The sequence below is a fragment of the Lagenorhynchus albirostris genome, chromosome 1 (assembly GCF_949774975.1).
Source record: "Lagenorhynchus albirostris chromosome 1, mLagAlb1.1, whole genome shotgun sequence".
NCBI classification, from domain to species: domain Eukaryota; kingdom Metazoa; phylum Chordata; class Mammalia; order Artiodactyla; family Delphinidae; genus Lagenorhynchus; species Lagenorhynchus albirostris.
In genome coordinates, this window is record NC_083095.1 from 126,216,860 (window position 1) to 126,234,922 (window position 18,063).

Consider the following 18,063-nt stretch of genomic DNA (forward strand, 5'->3'; position numbering starts at 1 on the left):
AGGGAGGAATGATTTTTACCAGGCACAGCCCCATGAGACCCTCAGAACCTCTTCTGCACACACTTCATTCTTTCTGTGATCTCTTGGGATCCTCTCAGCAGTACTGAAGTCAAGGTGTTTTCAGACAGACAAACTGAGTCCCAGAGAAGGTAAGCACGCAGTAGACACAAATCCAGGGCCTGCCCCTGTGTCCCTCTCCCTGTGGGTACGAAATAAAGGTCCCTGGGTACCGGCCTGAGAGTTGGAGGCTCCTTTGGGACTCAGTTGTGCACCAACGTTCTGGGTGACCCTGGGCAAGTTCTTCCCCTCTTCAGGCCTCAGTTCCCCCATCTGTAACACGAAATGTGGCCCAGGTGATCTACATGGACCCTTAAGGATCTGGCACTCCAGGTCCTAGGATGATGACAAGATCTCCTGGCCACCCAGGTATGGAAAAACACTCTGTCCACTGAGCAGATGGACCACTTCCAAATCAGGTCGAAACTATACCTTATGAAACAAAGGAGAAAATAAGTGAGTTCTACAAAGATTCAATTCTTCCTTTTCTACCTTCCCTGAGAAAGGCAGGCAGGCCAGGGCTGTTCCTCTGTCTAGAATGCCCTTGTTCCTCCTACTGCTCTAGGCTGTGAGTCCCAGCCTTGTCGGTGTCAGTGGGAAAACCTCTATTCGAGGTCAAAACACTTCACAACCTCCGCCCTGCCACACCGTACGCCCACTATCTGTTGATTGAGAACACGTGTAATGACCATAAATTTCTATCAAAAATTCACCCTGCAGAAATAAAACTCTCAGGATATAAGAATCTCAATCTCTTTCTCTTTCTTACTTGCTGGGTGCATGTATCTCTGTATCTTTACCTATAGCAAGATATATATGTTGGCTGAAATACTCTTTGATAGCAAAATACCAGAAATAGGCTGACTACTTGAATACACTACAATACATCTTTTCTATAGGTTAAGTAGCCATTAACAGAAATGACACCTCATATGTACTGACAGGGAGATATCCATGATATATTCTAAAGTAAAACAAGCAAGTTGTAAAATAAAGTATAAAGTAAAATCTCATTTTGGTTAGAGAAAAAAAAAAAAAAGGACGTATACATATGTTTGCATGAGTAGAGAAAGGAGTGGAAGGATGAGCCTCAAACTGTCAGGGGTGGAACTGGAAACGGAAAGTCTCACACTTCTTTATACCCCTGGGTATGAACTGACTTGTTATAACTATGACATAGTACTTTTATAACTTGTAAAAGGTTTTATTTTGTAGTTATTACAAATTTGGGACTATCATGGGTACATCTGAAAAGCTCCAGTGTATACACGAGTTTTTCAAATGTATATTCCTGATAAGCCCACTTAGGGTTATAGTGGCCACAGCAACTCTGAGCAGGATGGGGGAAGTGATTTGCCCTGCAGGAGACCCCTATTAGACCTGATGAGGCTGAGTCCTAATGAATGAGAAGAGCCATGAGCCTGCCCCTGGCCTCATCTCCCCTCTCCCTGTAACACCAGTTTGATGGGCGGCTCCTTTGTCCCCCAGTATGTGGAACCTTCATGCTGCACGGGGGCTCAGAGCAGTTAGTCCAACCAGTCTTCTTACAGATGAGAGAACCAAAGCCCAGATGACACTGACTTGCCCAAAGTCACTTATGAACCTGACTGGGTGCCCTGACTCCTGGCTCAGTCCCTTTACTTTCACCTACATTTAAAAAACATGTAAACCTTACGGCAAGCCTGCAGAAAGCCACCATACCTCCTCCCCGACACCATTGCCAGGAAGCTTTTCTTCATCCCCTTCAAGTCTTTGATCCCATGTATACAAGACTGTTAGGGCCGTTACTAATTGGCAGGCAGTCAATATGCATGACACTTAGGCATGTTTTTTCTCCTTAAACATTCCAGGTTGCTCTAGAGTATTCGTAATTCCTGTCTAATGCCCAGGTAGCATCCTCTAGCCTGCGTACAGCAAAGCTGATTTACCCAGTCCCTACTGCCGGACACTCAAGTCCCTTCCAAGTTTTGGCTATTGTAACAACACTGCAATGAACACCTTCGGTACGGAGGCTGTCTTCTTGCTGATTACATCTTCAGGGCAGATGCTCGGCAGGGGTCGTACTGAGTCGGGAGGGATGAACATATTAGGGTTCTGGATAAAATCATGATGGAAGGGGGTGGGCTCTGGGGCCAGAGTGCCTGGGGGCAGGTGCTGGCTCCTCCACTTGCTGGCTGGGTGACCTTGAGCCGGTTATTTGCCCTCTCTATCCTCGACTCTTCTCATCTATAAAATTGAGATTAATGATAGCATTGGTGGGAGAACTAAATAAGTGTAAACACATGAAGAACTTAGAACAGAGCAAGCGCTCCATGTATGTTAACTGCTATTTCTAGCTGTTATTATTCATTCAATACAAGTATACTGAGCACGTATCTTGCTAGGCACTATTCTAGGTACTAGTTATCGCCTTGACAAACTGCTTTCCCAAAGGGCTTTGCTAATTTGCATTAGCACTAGCATGTATGAGGTGTCAGTTTCAGTGCTGGATATTGTTATTTTTACCACCCACATGCAAAAATTAACACCTTAGTTCTTGGTGGGAACTCACTCAATTTTTTTCACCTTCTGTTACCTGTCTGTCTGTCTTATCTATCTTATTCGTGACCAGTGAGGGGATTTGGTGCTCTTCCAGTATTAATCTCCGTAGAGGCTCCCACTGGACACTGATGCATGAAGTAGCCTTGGAGGGAAGGGGACAGTTTCACTAGATGACACTAAAAATTACCCAAGGCTCAAGTCATACATGATAGGCAAATTTGGCCTATACTCTTCACCTCCAGAAAAACAATACTATCCCAAGGCTGTGGGGAAAGCAGGTGGGATCCTTTCTCATACCCCACTGTCTGAATTGGTGCTTTGGTTAAACCTGGGTGTGAGATATGGGGGGGGGCGCAGTATGACTAGTCAGGCCCCCCCGGATCCCCCGCTCGCTGGCAGCTGCCGCACTGGTCACAGTCGTAGAACTAAAGGACATGAAAGCATCCAGACCTATTCTCACAGTGTACCGGTAGATTCAATGACTTGTCTGAGGTCACTCTGACAATTGAAGTCACCCTGTCTCCTCACTGCTGGTCAGGGCTCTGTCCACAGCTTCACACTCACCATGGCAATGGGGCGGCCAAAGTCTAGAATCCAGTTCTGCAGGGTGAAGTAGAACCAGAGATCAAGGTGGAAGGGAGCCGTGCTGGCAGCCTCATCAGCCTTGACGGAGCTGTGCCTGGGAAAGGGGCAGACAAAAGGGGTCAGCTCTTCTCTCCTCCCATGGGAAGCTTCCCCATGAAGATGAGCCACAGAGATTTGAGAGCAGGAGGAAACACACATGATTAAGTTCTAGAAAAGGTTTTGCTGGAAATACTGTGGTCCATGGGGAGGTATCCTGGGAGTAGACTCCATCAGCCCTGACCTTTGCTCCTCTATGTTTCAGGCAGGAAAATGCCCAAAGGGTATAACAACTGTTGGGTTTTCTTACCTATAGGATGAGGGGGATATCAGATGGGGCAAAGGATGCAAATGTGGCTGAAAAGCATGAAACATGGTGATGGATGATGACAGCTAACCTTTATTGAACACTTTCTATATTCCAGGCACTACTATAGCTGTTTGCACGTACCATCTCATTTAACTCTCTTAATTCTCACAGAAACCATCTGAGGTTAGAATATTACCCCCATTACACAAGTGAAAAAACTGAAGCCCAAGATGTTAAGCAACTTGCCCAAAGTTACATAGCTAAATATTTGAACCTAAATGATTAGATTCCAGAGCTTATATTTTTAACCTCTAACCCATCATTGTATCCACAGTGATTGGTCCACGGAATGGGCATGTGACCTGAGCTGGATCAATCAGAGCCCTCTGGTGAGATGTGCCTTACAGACTATACACTGAGATGAACAGGGGATCTCCCTTTCCCTTGGTTTCTGAACCATGAGGAGGTAGGAAAGGGGCTGCAGGTGTCCTTCTTCTCACCAATCCACAGTGAAACCTAAGAAGGAAGGCAGCAGGGACGAGGTGATGTGAGAGACGTGGCAAGAAGAGGAGAACCATCTGATGACACAACTTTGGATGCCTGTCTCTCCTGCAAAGCAGTCAGCCATCTGCTCTTCACAAATGAGCTGAAGCTAAAGGGCCAGTGCATGTGCCACCTCCTCCAAGAAGGCTTCCCTGATGAAGCTTTTCCCAAAGCCCACTACAGGGAGTGCATCATCCCTAACTCCCACTCAGGCCATGACATCACAGGGCTGGAGTTTTGCTCGTATCTAGACCCTCAAGAAGAAGGGTGATTTTAAGGTTCTCTCAACTCACCAACCTCCCCATCAGAGTACACATCCTCTTTACAGTGCCCCTGCCACTACTTGCATACTTCCAGTGACAAGCAGCTCACTCCTCCCAAGACGACTGAGGTGTAAGTTGTACTGCCCCATTAGTGCCAAGACCAGGCGCTGTGTGATGTGAGTCCATATTCTCCAGAGTTTTCAGCTCAGTACCTGATTTATGCTCAGTGATTACTGGCTGATATAAAACAATCTCCGTTACCAGTTACTCATTCGTTTTAGTGGCAACAATAGCTTAGAGGCACCATGAAGATTTTACTCTGTCAACACTGCTGTTGCTTCCATAACTTTCTGGGATCCTTTTTAGCCAATTCCAAGTATGGTCCACACTGGGCTGCTAGAGCAACCCAGACACAGAGAGGCAAGCTCTTGGAGGATCTCATCATCCTCTAGCGGCAGGCAAGGCGGGTGGAGTGGGCCTTTCCTAGGTCAACTAAGTCTTCCTGTCCCCTCTACTCAGTGCCCACCACTTACTGAGTGCCGACTGTGTGCTATGCTAGGAGCTTCACCAGCACCATCTCATCTAATCCCCACAGCCAGAACAGGAGGCTGTTACCCTCCCATTTTACAGATAGGGATACTGAGGCTTAACCAAGGTTACCCCCGCTAATAAGAAGCTGCATCATAAGGAAAAGAATAAAAAAGAGTGGACACATGTAAAAAAAAAAAAAAAAAAGGAGCCGCATCAACTATTCCTTTTGTCAGCCTTCCTACTCCCTCCTTCTTCTGGTGAGAGATGATGTATCCTGAGCCACAGGGAGGGCCAGTGACCCAGGCCGGAGCAGTGGGACTTTTCTAACTAGAGCTGAAAAGAGCATCTTCCTTTCTGGTGCTGGGACGCTAAAGATGAGAGCGCGGGGCTGCCTGTGGCCAAGGTTCCAGCCTCAAGGGACAGCCAGGTGAGAATGAAGCAGCCCTGCAGAGAGGAGCAGGGAAAGAGGAGAAGAAGGCCTGAGAGGGTTCACATTCCCAGTTCCAGGCGTTCCCAAGGCAATGGTTTGGCCACAAGAGCCAATACATTCCCTTTTGCTAAGGGTGCTGTAGTTCACACTGGCTTTCTGTCACTCGTAATCCAGGAGTCCTGAAAGGCAGAGAATTCAAACCTGGGTCTCTAAGGATTCAAGACCTGTGCTCTAAGTAGCTTGCTATTTTGTTGCTGATTATTATAAGCTTTGTGGCATATCAGGAGATCAAGATAGAGAGAGATCGGTGTAGCCTGAAGCAGTATGCAACACCTGCAGGAAGAAAGGGAGCCTGGAAGCATGGATGGGTGGATTCCAGTAGGCAGAAAAGCAGCAGGAGAGCAGGATCAAAGGCCTGGAGGTGGAAGTGAGAAAGGTGCTGAAGGGAGCTCAGATGCCTGGCTTATTGGTGGAAGGAAGAGGAGGGGCTGCTGGGCCTTCGGACGGGGGCAGACATTCAGTCATTGTCTGAGACAGGTGACTGGTATAGAGGCCCCACCGTGCCCCTTCCCCTTTGTGACCATCAGGGAAAGGCCTCAAAAAGCAGATGGTGGCAACCTCCGGACCTGAAGAACTTGGATGGGGAAGGAGAGTGACAGTCCTCAGTGTTTTATTCTGGAAACCTTCAAACTGGGCAAAGAGCAGGATGTTTGGTACAGGAAATAAAGGTGTTTTGAAAGCCTGGGAAGCACTTAAGTGTGGGTCTCTGGAAGCTGTGGATACGAAGCACACACTAGGGGCTCAGGGACTATTTCCTCTTCCACCTCAGGAGGCACTCAGTCAAGGGGGACCCCCATCAGGAGTCCAGCCTGGCTGAGCAGAGCAGGAAGAAAAAGGGCAGGTGCAGGGCAGACACCTAACTTGGGAATCAAGATTCGTGAGCATCTGACTGGTTTTCTCCTGTTGGGACTCTGAGCACAGGGGGCAGATCATGAAGGGCGAAGGCATCCTCTCCCCCAGCCCCTCTCTTGGGGATGAGCAACCTCAAACCTAACCCCACTTTCTGACTTCACAGACTTCACACACCTAGCCTCCAGCCATGCCAGCTCTAGGCCTCAATCATCAGAAACTCCTGCTGAGAACAACAGTGAAAGCACAATGGCAGGTAACCCAAGACAAGGATGGCCTTTAATCTCCTCCGCGGCTTTACAAGTCTACCATCTGGGAAAACTGATACCACGACAGTTGGGGAGCGCATACCATACAGCAGCGGTCCCCAACCTTTCTGGCACCAGGGACCAGTTTTGTGGAAGATAATTTTTCCATGGACGGGGGTGGGGGGGGCGGCGGTGGGGGTGGGGAGGAGATGGGGGACGGTTCAGGCAGTAATGCGAGCAATAGGGGGGATGGTTCAGGTGGTGATGGGGAGTGATGGGGAGCGGCAGATGAACGATTGCTCACTTGCTCACCTCCTGCTGTGCAGCCCAGTTCCTAACAGGCTGTGGACTGCTACCGGGTATTGGGGACCCCTGCCATAAAGCACATAACATATAGATGAAATGTTCAAAGCGGTCAGCTCAGCCATGGTGGAGTCAAGCAGGGACCTATGAATGGGGACTATAGAGGGACTGATTTTGGTTCTATATACACGATGGTGAAATACCTGACATGATGACAAGTTTGAACAAAAAATGAGAAAATGAAGGCAAAAAATAAGAGACAAAAAGGAAAGGCAATTAGAAACTCCAGGAAAAACAAAAGCAATATAAGAAAGCAAATGTAACTGTTAAACTTACTGGACTCTGTAGGGAACAATATTTACATGGCTTAACTAATAAAAACATTGTATACTGATTTCCAAAGTGCAGAATCAATCCACAAACAAAACATGGAAGGCAATTATGGTTAAAAAACAGCAGGTAAATACTACTGTGAACCTTGACAACTTGAAAGTAAAACTATAGATGACAGGAGTTGGGGAAACGGTAAAGAATGCTAGAGATTAGGGTAGGAGACTAATATTCTTTTAAAAAGGAATCAAGAGATACTGCCCTTATTGTAAATCAATTATACTTCAATAAATAAATAAATAGGTAAACTTTGGGGAAAAAAAAGATATTGCTTTACAGTTGACTGTAAAAGAAATAATGGTATATACATATTCCTTAAGGCTACAAAGGTAACAAAGAGCAAAACTAAAAATGGTGATACAAAACCATCTTGTGAAGATAGGAGCGGCATAAGTGAACCAAATCATAACAGAAAATTAGTGGGTAAACATTAGCTTAGAGGCAACTGATAAACCAAGAAATAGCAGTTGAGCATAGCTTTTTTTTTTTTTAAATAAATTTATTTATTTAGTTTTGGTTGTGTTGGGTCTTTGTTGCTGCTTGTGGGCTTTCTCTAGTTGCAGTGAGCGGGGGCTACTCTTCATTGTGGTGTGCGGGCTTCTCATTGCAGTGGCTTCTCTTGTTGCAGAGCAAGAGCTCTAGGCATGCGGACTTCAGTAGTTGTGGCTCACGAGCTCTACAGTGCAGGCTCAGTAGTTGTGGCGCACAGGCTTATTGCTCCGCGGCATGTGGGATCTTCCCAGACCAGGGATTGAACCCATGTCCCCTGCATTGGCAGGCGGATTCTTAACCACTGCGCCACCGGGGAAGCCCTAAGCATAGCTTTTGAGTGTGGACTTTGGAGATTGCCTGGGCTCATATCCCAGCTCTACCAGTAACCAAATCTTGAGCAAGTTACCTCCTGGGCCTCAATGTTCTCATCTGTAAAATGGGGGATAATACTAGATCTTACGTCAAGAGTTGTGGCTGAATTAAATTATGCAAAAACTTTTTTTTTTAAAATGCAAAAACTTAAGAGCAGGGCCTGGCCCACAGAAAGTGGTATGTACGTAGTATTTGTTATTATTATTTAGAAATATGAATTTAATTCTGGTAGAAACAGTTAAAAGAAGCTAACATGGTTGTCTCTGGTACTAGGGAGAGGTGGAAAAAGGGCCACTGCTTTTTACTCTAAGCCTGTCTGTGCAGTTGTATTTAATCATGGGCATGTATTACTTTGATTACAATACAAAAAACTGTCAACAGAGCAGGTGGAAGCTGGAATAGAGTCCCTTGAAAGGTAGTGAGCACCTTGTCATTAGAGGTATGTAAGCAAAGCATGAATGTAGCAGAGGAAATCCAAGCATCCTAGGAGTCAGACAGGATGATTCTGCCTACTGTCTTGTGCAGCAATGATATTGAGAACCAGCCTACAGGCACCCAATGAGGGGGGGCAGAGACACCCTGGAAGACAGCCAGCCTCTCATGCCATCCCCACGAGCAACCTGGATGGTGGGGAGCTCATGTAGGAGTAAAGAGGAAGAGCCAGAGTGGAGTAGTAAGAACAGAAAACAGAAGCCCTGGGTTTAGGCCCCGGTTCTTGCCGGCAAATGATGTAAACCTCCTTAGACCTCAGTTTCCACACATACAAAATACAAAAAGACTGAGTAAGATGCTGTATGTGGAAACCCTGCATATGAGATAAAGTGGTGACCATATCCACTACTCACACGCTGTTCTAATTGGACTACCACAGTTCAAGCCAGTCAAAGACTCCCAACTTATAGGTGATCCGGAACAGAGATGTCCTTAGTAGCATGAAAAAGAGCTATTCTCACCCAAGTCTCTCAGACTTCTTCTCAGACTTCATCCCAAATCATACCACAAACTTCCTAAAACTGAGCACACTAGTGCTCAAAAACCTTCCATGGCTCCCCCGTGCTCCACAGAACAAAAGCTGCATCCTTAACCTGACATTTAGGGCAGGAACTAGGGTGAAGCAAGTGAGGCACACAGGGCCCAACATTTAAGTAGGCATAGGGGAGCCATGGAAGGTTTTTGAACACTAGTGCCCCAAGAGCATCTCCTTAATTTTTGCACTCAAGGCTCTCACTCTGGTCCCAGCTCTGCTGCCATTCAAGGCCCTTCACAATCCGTCTGCATCCTCCTGCCACTGTACACAAAGAAAGCTCCAGCACCACTGCACTCCTTGCCTTTCCCAAGCTTTCCCCTGGCTGAAACAGCCTTTCTTCCCCTGTCACCTACTGAGTTCTTTGAGATGCAGCTCAAGCTCCACTTCCTCCCGGCAGCCCTCCAAGACGACCTCTCAGCCCCTGGACTGTTCCTCCCAGGCCCGCCCTACCGGACTGTGGGACCCTCCTAGCTTCACCTTACCCACCGCTTTAGTGCCTGGCACAGCGCTGGACACAACAGAGATGCTTAATGAATGCCTACTATGTGCAATGAATGTCTATAATTTGTAAAATGGTATGAAAGTAGAGTGGAGGGAAAGATTAAAAGGTGGCTTCTGTACCTTTTCCTCTGCCCCAAGCACCTGGTCTCAGCTACATAAACCAATAACTTCCCCTTACTGAGAGAAGGGAACAGCAAGCATGTGGAAAAAGCCCTTCCTAATTCTTTCTCTGGAGGGGAGCTTCCACATTTCGCTGTCTGTTCCATTTACATTCCCACATTCTTTGGTTCCTCGGGGCAAGGAGTGAGTCTCCTGTTAATATCAGAACCCAAGTCAAGTTTAGAGACACCCCGAGAACTCGGGTTGGCGCCCGGGGCTTGCAGGCGCGTTGGGGTCCCTAGTGAGCAGAGATGTCCTCTGGGCCCGCCGCCGACGTCCCCACCCCGAGTTTCCTGGACCCCAGCTGAGCGACTGTCCTAGAGCCGGCCGGGCCGCTGGGCAGTTGAACCCCGCCGCTGAGCCTCCCTGGGCACGGAGTTCCCCCAGGAAGAGAAAGGAGCGCGGAGGCGGGGCTCAGGGGAGTGAGCGAGAAGCAGCTGCAGGGATAGCGCGTGGACTACCCACCCGGGCTCCGTGGCCCCGGTCCCCCGCCCTCCCCGTCACGTGGCGGGGCTGTGGTTCAGCTCCGCCCGCCGACGCGCGCCCACCTGGCCTGCAGGAAGGAGGCGCCCGGCTGCGCGCCCGGGCCACCCGCCGCTCCCGGGTGCTGCCGCCTCCGTGCCGCCGCCTCCATGGCTGCCCCGCCGGCCGGACCCTCCGCCCCGCTGCCCCGAGCTGGAAACGGGCTTGGCTGGCCTGACTGCCGCGAAAGCAAATACCCAGCGCCGGTCCGGACCGGCGGGAGAACGCTCGGCCCCAGAGGCGCGGGCCAGAGGAGGGGCCGGCGGGGGGCGGGACAAGAGACGCGCCGCGGGAGCGCGGGAGGCGGGGCCGGCTCCGCGCGGGGAAGGAGGGGCCCGATGACTGTGGCGTCCCAGGCAGTGGGTGGGGACCGATGCAGGAGGGCACAACGTGTAGCCTAATGGAGCTGCGATCTGCTGGGGTCCCCTGCGTGGCCGGTGGCGGGAAGCTTTGCCTAGGCTGCCCGAGACCCGCATATTAGATATTAGTCTAGGGTGGGCTAGGGACGTGGGGAAAGACTAATTCGACCCAAATGCTCCCCTGGGGAGGAGACGAGACTGGATTTCCCTTGTCCTTGGGGACGGGAAGGCTTGGGGGGACGGGTTCAATGCCCTTCCCCACTGTGTTATGCACTTTCCTTCTTCAGATGGAAGATAGCACTCCTTAAAATGTCAACTCTATGGCCTTTGACGCTGGGAATCAAAAATCGGTGGGATAGGAGGGTAGGACGCAAAGAAGAGCGAATTCTTTCCAGGTTGGGGAGGAGGGTGATGCAAAATCCATTTCCGGCTTTGTCACTTTCTTGGACTCTGTGGTTTTGTAAAAGTTACTTCCCTTCTCTTCCATTCAAACATGTATTAACTCCTGAGCAGCGCCCCATCCCATATGAGAATGGATGAGCCCTACCCTAGTAGGCTTACATGGGGTGTTCGGGGTGCGGATTGGTAAGTGGTGTGCTGGGGAAGGTACTGAGTATTGTGACGGTGGAAACTTGGAGGGGGTGGGGTCAGACAAGGCTTCTGGAGGAGGCCTTAGGAAACTGAACTCCGTTTGCAAACGTGGAGCAAAGCCAATTTACTGACAATGAGTTGTGGTTGTCCGCTGAAAAAAAATGCACAACCTAAAAGTTGAGAATTATGTTTTATTCGGGGACATTACTGAGAACTGTAGGCCAGATAGCTCAGATAGCTTTGCGGAACTGTTCCAAAGAGGTAAGGGAGGAGCCAGGATACACAGGAGTTTTTACTGAGAAAAAAAAAAATGTAGTCGAACGTCAAAAGATTACCGCTAATCACAAAAAACAGACATCTCAAGTTAATGATTTTAGTGTATGGGAAGATGCAAGAGTCTGGGCTTACTGACCTTTGATCTGCATCTTAACTATCTAGGGCCAGAATCCTGTTTTTCTCCATCCTGAATTCCCCTCAGGGTGCACAGTGGGGGCAGCTGCAGTGGCTGATGGCTTGATGGTGGACAACTTTTTTTGTCCACTTGGTGAAGGAAAGTACAGTGTTTATTGCAGGGTGCCAAGCAAGGGAGTGGGAGACAAGCCTCAGATCCACTCCAACTTAGTCTTTGAGTTAGGGGTTTTTTTTAAGGGGAAGAACAAAGAGGCTGGGATTAATCATCGTCTTGTGACATTTGTTAATTGTTGTTTCAGGAGTCCGGATATCTCTGGTTATGATTCTCCAACCAGATGGTCCATGGCTGGGGGGGTCTGTTAGCTCATCTTGCCCTGGAGAAACAACCTGGGTTTGTATGTTAATGATGATATCTATAGTAGCAATTTTAGTACATTAATGATGTTAACAACAACAGTTTTAGTCACCTGACTCTGGCTGATTAGTGTTCAGTTAGCACAGGATTGAGGTCAGAGGGGACAAGAAAGGGAATAAAGTTTTGGAGAGATTAATCATGAATTCAGTTTAGGGGGACTGGGCTTCAGATGGACATCCTAGCTGTGACTTTGGACTTCTGAGGTGACAATGAAGTCTGAGCAGAAGTCCACCAAACACATGAGGAGTGGGGAAGAGTGTTCCAGTCAGAGGGGACAGCCAGCCAGGGGGCTTGGCATCCAAAGAGACCCTGATGTTTGGAGGAACAGAAAGAAGTTCAGTGAGAGCAGCAGAGGGCAGGGAGGGAGAGCAACAGGAGTTGACCTGGGGAAGGAACCAGCGCAAAGGAGGAGAGCCTTTATCCAGAGAACAAATGGGAAGTCGTTCAAGGCTGTTGGGCAGGGGAGTGGCACCAACATATTTGCATTTTAGACCCTTCCCTCCACAGCATGGGGGTTCGGGGAGGTGGATAAAAGGAGGCAGGACTAGAGACTGGGGCCCAGTTCTTCTAGTGAGGGTCCTGGAGTGGTTACAGTGACAGTGGAAAGGAGAGAATTGATGACATCAAGAGTTGTGTGGGAGGTACCAAGGCTGTGCCTTGGATGTCAGGGGTGAGAGAAGAGTTCAGGCAGTGGCCAGTTTCTGCAGCTGGGTGGGTGGTGGAGGTACCCCTTGGGAAGCGGGTTGGAGCTAAATGAGAATTCATCCTTGGACACATTAAGCTTGAGGTGGGTCAGGAAGGCTGATGGACCCATGGATCTGAAACTTAGGCCAGACTTGGGAGTTGGGCAGACAGACTTGTGAGTCACAGGAATACAGATGACAATTAGAAACTTAGAGGCTACCTGGGGAGACAGCTTCCCTGTGAGAGAAGAGAACAATGGGCAAAGCCTGAGAACAAACAACAGAGTCCTACTGTATAGCACAGGGAACTATATAACCATAATGGAAAAGAATATAAAATATAGAAGAATAAGCAACTTGTAATAAACCATAATGGAAAGGAATATATATCTATATCTATCTATCTATATATATATTTGAATCACTCTGCTGTACACCAGAAACTAACACAACATTGTAAATCATCTATACTTCAATTAAAAAAAAAAAAAAAGAAGCCAGAGAACAATCTGCAAGGCAGACTGCCTGGATTTCAACCCTGATACTAACTAGCTGTGACACTTGGGTAAATTGCTCAACCCCTCTCAGCCTCACTTTACTCATCTGTAACAGGGAGAAGCTTGTTGCATCTACTGCATTGGGGTTGTGATGATTCAGTGAAATAATGCACGTGAAGCGCTTAGCACAGAGCCTGGCACTGGTGGGTGTGTTATTTACAACAGTCTGTCCTTGGACCTGAGGTTTCCCTCCATGATGTGAGGGGTTTGAGCTATGCCTACTTCCATTCTATTTTCTTTCCTGTCTTTTCACTTGAGAGACTTTTATTGGGTTTATTCCTTCTCCTTTTGATCAGAGCCCGTATGTCCCATCTTGACTGTGGCTGGCGCCTGCATCAGGACCATTTTCCATCAGGATCATCCTGGGCTCCAGCAGCCCACAGGTCACACCCCCAATGCCCTCCCCAGCCCCACTAAAGGGCACGTTTGCTTTCAGCAAGCAGGGGATGTTCCTGTTTTGCATCAGGGAAAGCCAATGTCCTGAGCTGAAGTAGTGTACCCAAGGTCAGCCAATGACAATGCTCAGACTGGATCCCAGATTTAATTTTGGTGAGTCTGATCTTCCATCTACAGATTGATCTATGCATACACCAGAGAAGAAGGATTGAGGCTGCCCACTCTGACCCTAATCTCTCATTCTCTGCTGGCTTTGCAAGCCTGCTGGGCTCCAAAGGTAGGGGTATGCCATACCTGTGATGTAATCATCGATTTAATAATACCCAGGAGTGGGCTTCCAGCCATTAGAGGATGAGGCTGTGCAGTGGGGGCCTCTCTGGCTCACTTAATCCTCCAATCCCTTAAATACCATCAAATCTGCCTCCTGTCTGGAGCCGACAGCTGCTCCTGAGTGGAGGGGAGTCCAGGCTGGCAGGGAGGCTGGGACTTTCGGAATGAACAAGATGAAATCTCCCCCCGGCCTGGTGGGATTATCAGTCCCCCCTTTTTCCTGTCCCATCAGAACTCTTTAAAAATACGATCTGTGTTAGCTCTCAAATTGCATGGAAATTGAGGGGAGCAGGGCCAGGGGATAGAGCAAAGTTGGCACCAACTCTTGGGCACTGAGGAATACACATTTCCAGGAATCTGGCTTCCAACTCTCTGGGGACATGGTTCCTGCCCACCAGAAAGGCAAATGGTCTCAGCTGCAATTTCAGTGAACAGCATCAAGGGACTTTGCAGCTGGGAAGGTCCTTTGGGATTACACAGACCAGTGGTTTCAACTTTTATTTTATTTATTTATTTTTATTTATTCATTTTTTTTCCAGTACGCGGGCCTCTCACTGTTGTGGCCTCTCCTGTTGCGGAGCACAGGCTCCGGACGCGCAGGCTCAGCGGCCATGGCTCACGGGCCCAGCCGCTCCGCGGCATGTGGGATCTTCCCGGACTGGGGCACAAACCCGTGTCCCCTGCATCGGCAGGTGGACTCTCAACCACTGCACCACCAGGGAAGCCCTCAACTTTTATTTTAGCAGAAGTTCTCACTCTTTTCCAACTAGAGCTGTATGAGCTCCTTTTTAATGTCCACCTAAGATCCTCTCAGCTACACCTGTCTTCCAGGTCTTGTCACTTGTTTCACCAGCACAAGCCAATGGCACCCCCCGATCCCCCAAATTTCTGGCCTGAGAGTGCAGGAGTGTCAGACACTCCATGGGGTGAACCTTTGACCAGTAAGAGACAGGGATTGGCAGATAAATTCCTTTCTCTTCCTCTTTCTGGGTGGACTGTCCTAAGCTTCATACAGCCTCATTAAAGAAGGGCCCACAAGATTTAGCATCAGGGGAGGTGTATAGCAGCCAGCTCAGCAAAGTCCTCTGTGCCCTCTCCCTCCTTTTCTCTCTCTCACCTCAGCTTCCCTAGCATCGTACTCCATCATAAAGTGTTAGCCATACACTTCTGCCTCAAGATCTGCTTCTTCGGAAACCTGGGATAAGGTAACATCTGAGAAGGAGGCTCCGTGTATAAAACAGATACAAGTGGGGCCGCTCTGAGTGAAGAGAAACAGGGGCCCAGGTACCATCTCTCTTTCCCCCCTACCGTTTCCAAGGCGATGACCAAGGCCTCCTTATAAGGCTCCCAAAAGCCTTTGATCTCATTCAACTCTGCCATTCTGCTGCTGAGGAAACTGAAGCCTGAAGTCACACAGTGAGTTAGAAGCAAAGCCAGGGCTAGACTCCAATCTCCTCACTCCTAATCTGGTGAGACGAACCCTCATCTTTCTATATCAAGTTTACATAAGAACTTTTGAAAATTTTTCTTTTCCCAAAACATCTTCCCATGCTGGTCTGCCCCAGGAAGGCCTTCCCCCCCCCGCCCGCAGTTTTGTTGAGAAATAACTGTCATACATCACTGCACGAGTTTAAGGCAAACGGCATCATGGTTTGATTTACGTATATTATGAAATGATTACAGTAGGTTCAGCTAATATCCATCATCTCTCTGGAAGGCTTTGAAGTCCCCTGTTAGGCTGTAGCCACCACCTGGGAGGCATGACACACAGCCCTCTGAACTCAGAAGCTGGGACTAAGGAGGGCAGACAAAGAAGAAACGGGACAGGGAAGGGGCAGTTATGCTGGGAGAAAGGCAGTCAGGAAAGGCCTGATTTAGGGACCTCTGCTTGTGGGAAACAGGGGTTACACATGGTCAGACCTCAGAGAAGAGAGGATAGGCCTAGGGGAAGAGGGAGGGACCATAGAAGGAGATGGAGACTGGCTTCCCCTATCAGCTGGTGTTGCCTGTAGGACACCCTCCTCCAGGCTGAGGTCATCCTTAAGGAAGCTTGGAGGGTGGCCACACTTGGGGGAAAGAAACAGAAAGAGGTGTTTGCCTCAAATTGCTTTCATTAAGAGTCTTGTGGGGGCTCCCCTGGTGGCGCAGTGGTTAAGAATCAGCCTGCCAATGCAGGGGACATGGGTTCGAGCCCTGGTTCAGGAAGATCCCACATGCTGCGGAGCAACTAAGCCCATGCGCCACAACTACTGAGCCTGCACTCTAGAGCCCACGAGCCACAACTACTGAGCCTGCGTGCCACAACTACTGAGCCTGTGCTCTAGAACCCACGAGCCACAACTACTGAGCCCTGCTCTAGAGCCCGTGCTCCGCAACAAGGGAAGCCACCGCAATGAGAAGCCCGCGCACCACACGAAGAGTAGCCCCCGCTCATTGCCACTAGAGAAAGCCCGTGTGCAGCAACGAAAACGCAATGCAGCCAAAAATAAATAAATAAATTTATTAAAAAAAAAAAAGAGTCTTGTGGTTGTGACTGCTAGAAACAGCTGGGGCCAGGTTAATGGCAAAAAGCGATTTTAAAGGAATCTAAGTATGAGGATGCAGCTGGCCCTTGGGGAACAGTTGAGAACCAGGGCCTGGACTTAGAGAAACCCGAAAGCCACCTCCCTCCAACTCTGCTTCTGTTCCATCCTCCTCTCTGTCTCTGAAACTGGCTTGCCCTGTGTCCTAGGGAGCATTGGCAGCAAATGGCCTCAGCTGACAGCTTCCAAGTTTACCTCGCCTTCATCCAGGAGTTAAGCAGAATGAGCCTGGACTCTTCTGGGCCCAATTCTAAGTTCTCGTGGAGGGATTACGATTGGCTCAGCTTGAGGCAGGTGCCCACCCTGGGCCAGTCAGTGAGGCCAGGTGCTGTACAGTCACAGCTGCTCCCTCTCTGGCCAGATAGGCCAGGGAAGAAGGGGACGGTTCACTACCTTAGGCTTCAACAAAAGCCCTAAGACAGGAGATTCTGTGCTCTTTCCCCATGCCTTATTGGAAGAGATCACTCTTTTCTACATGTGTTATAAACCTTGTCTGGAAGTCTGCCTCCCCCACTGAATTGTTCTCAGCTAGCCCTCTCTCCTTCCCACCTGCTGCTAACAGGGTCCCAGGGCCTGCCACTGCCCTGATGCCACATCCTTAGCTCTTATGTGAACATTAGTGAGGTTTACTTAAGTTTAATCTTAGACTCATTTTTAAAAAAAGGTCAGTGGGCCTCAAAATTACTGCTTCAAATGAATTTCTAAGCACCTGCTCCTGAGCCTGTGGTGGAAAAGGCTGATGTGAGCTTCTAAAACCAGAACTTACGTGGTGTTTCCTGCTTTGGGAGTCCATGGGTTCAAAGCCCAGAAAGGAATTCAGGGTCCTTTTCTTTCACTTTCATTAAAAAATTAATTAATTTATTTGGCTGCATCGGGTCTTAGTTGCAGCACGCGGGCTCTCTAGTTGTGGCACGCGGGCTCCAGAGTGTGTGGGTTCAGTAGTTGCAGCATGTGGGATCTCTAGCTGTGGTGCGTGGGCTCTAGAGCACGCAGGCTCAGTAGTTGTGGCTCACAGGCTTAGTTGCCCCATGGCATGTGGCATCTTCGTTCCCCCACCAGGGATCGAACCTGCGTCCCCTGCATTGGAAGGTGGATTCTTAACCACTGGATCACCAGGGAAGTCCCCCCTTTTCTTTCACTCTTAACAGCTAACATTTATCGTACAGCTGCTATGTGCTAGGCCCTGGTCTCAGTGCTTTACGTGTCTGCCCTCATTTAATTCTCACAATAGCCCTTAGGGGTAGGAATAAATTTTGCCTTGCTTACAGATGAGGAAACTCAGGCACAGAGAGGCTGAGTCACCCTCCCAAGATCCCACAGCCTCTCCTGTCAGTGCTGTGGCCATCAATGAACTGGGCAGCCTGCCTCTGGCGCCCGTACTCTTCAGAAACCACCACACAAGCTGCCTGACCAGACAGGCCATGCAGACTTGAGGGAGGTTTCTCCATGGCCATGGCGAGCAAGGAGTAATATCTGCTTTTAAAAACTATTTAAGAATTGTTAAGCCTGAACTCTGTGTG

General features: G+C 48.9%; 1 protein-coding gene across 3 annotated transcripts in view; it reads right to left on the minus strand.

Moving 5' to 3' along the window:
- The window catches only part of LOC132522427 (ceroid-lipofuscinosis neuronal protein 6 homolog), an 81,166-nt gene that overhangs the window by 38,185 nt on the left and 24,918 nt on the right, over positions 1-18,063 (minus strand). The window contains exons 4-5 of one of the 3 annotated variants that reach the window (XM_060153045.1): positions 3,163-3,277; positions 235-330 (exon numbers count right to left, since the gene is read on the minus strand). In XM_060153045.1, coding sequence (XP_060009028.1) covers positions 235-330; positions 3,163-3,277 — 211 coding nt within the window. Of the gene's footprint in view, positions 1-234; positions 331-3,162; positions 3,278-10,245; positions 10,471-18,063 lie in introns of those variants that run through there. The other 2 variants (XM_060153067.1, XM_060153056.1) reach the window with 2 other exon arrangements.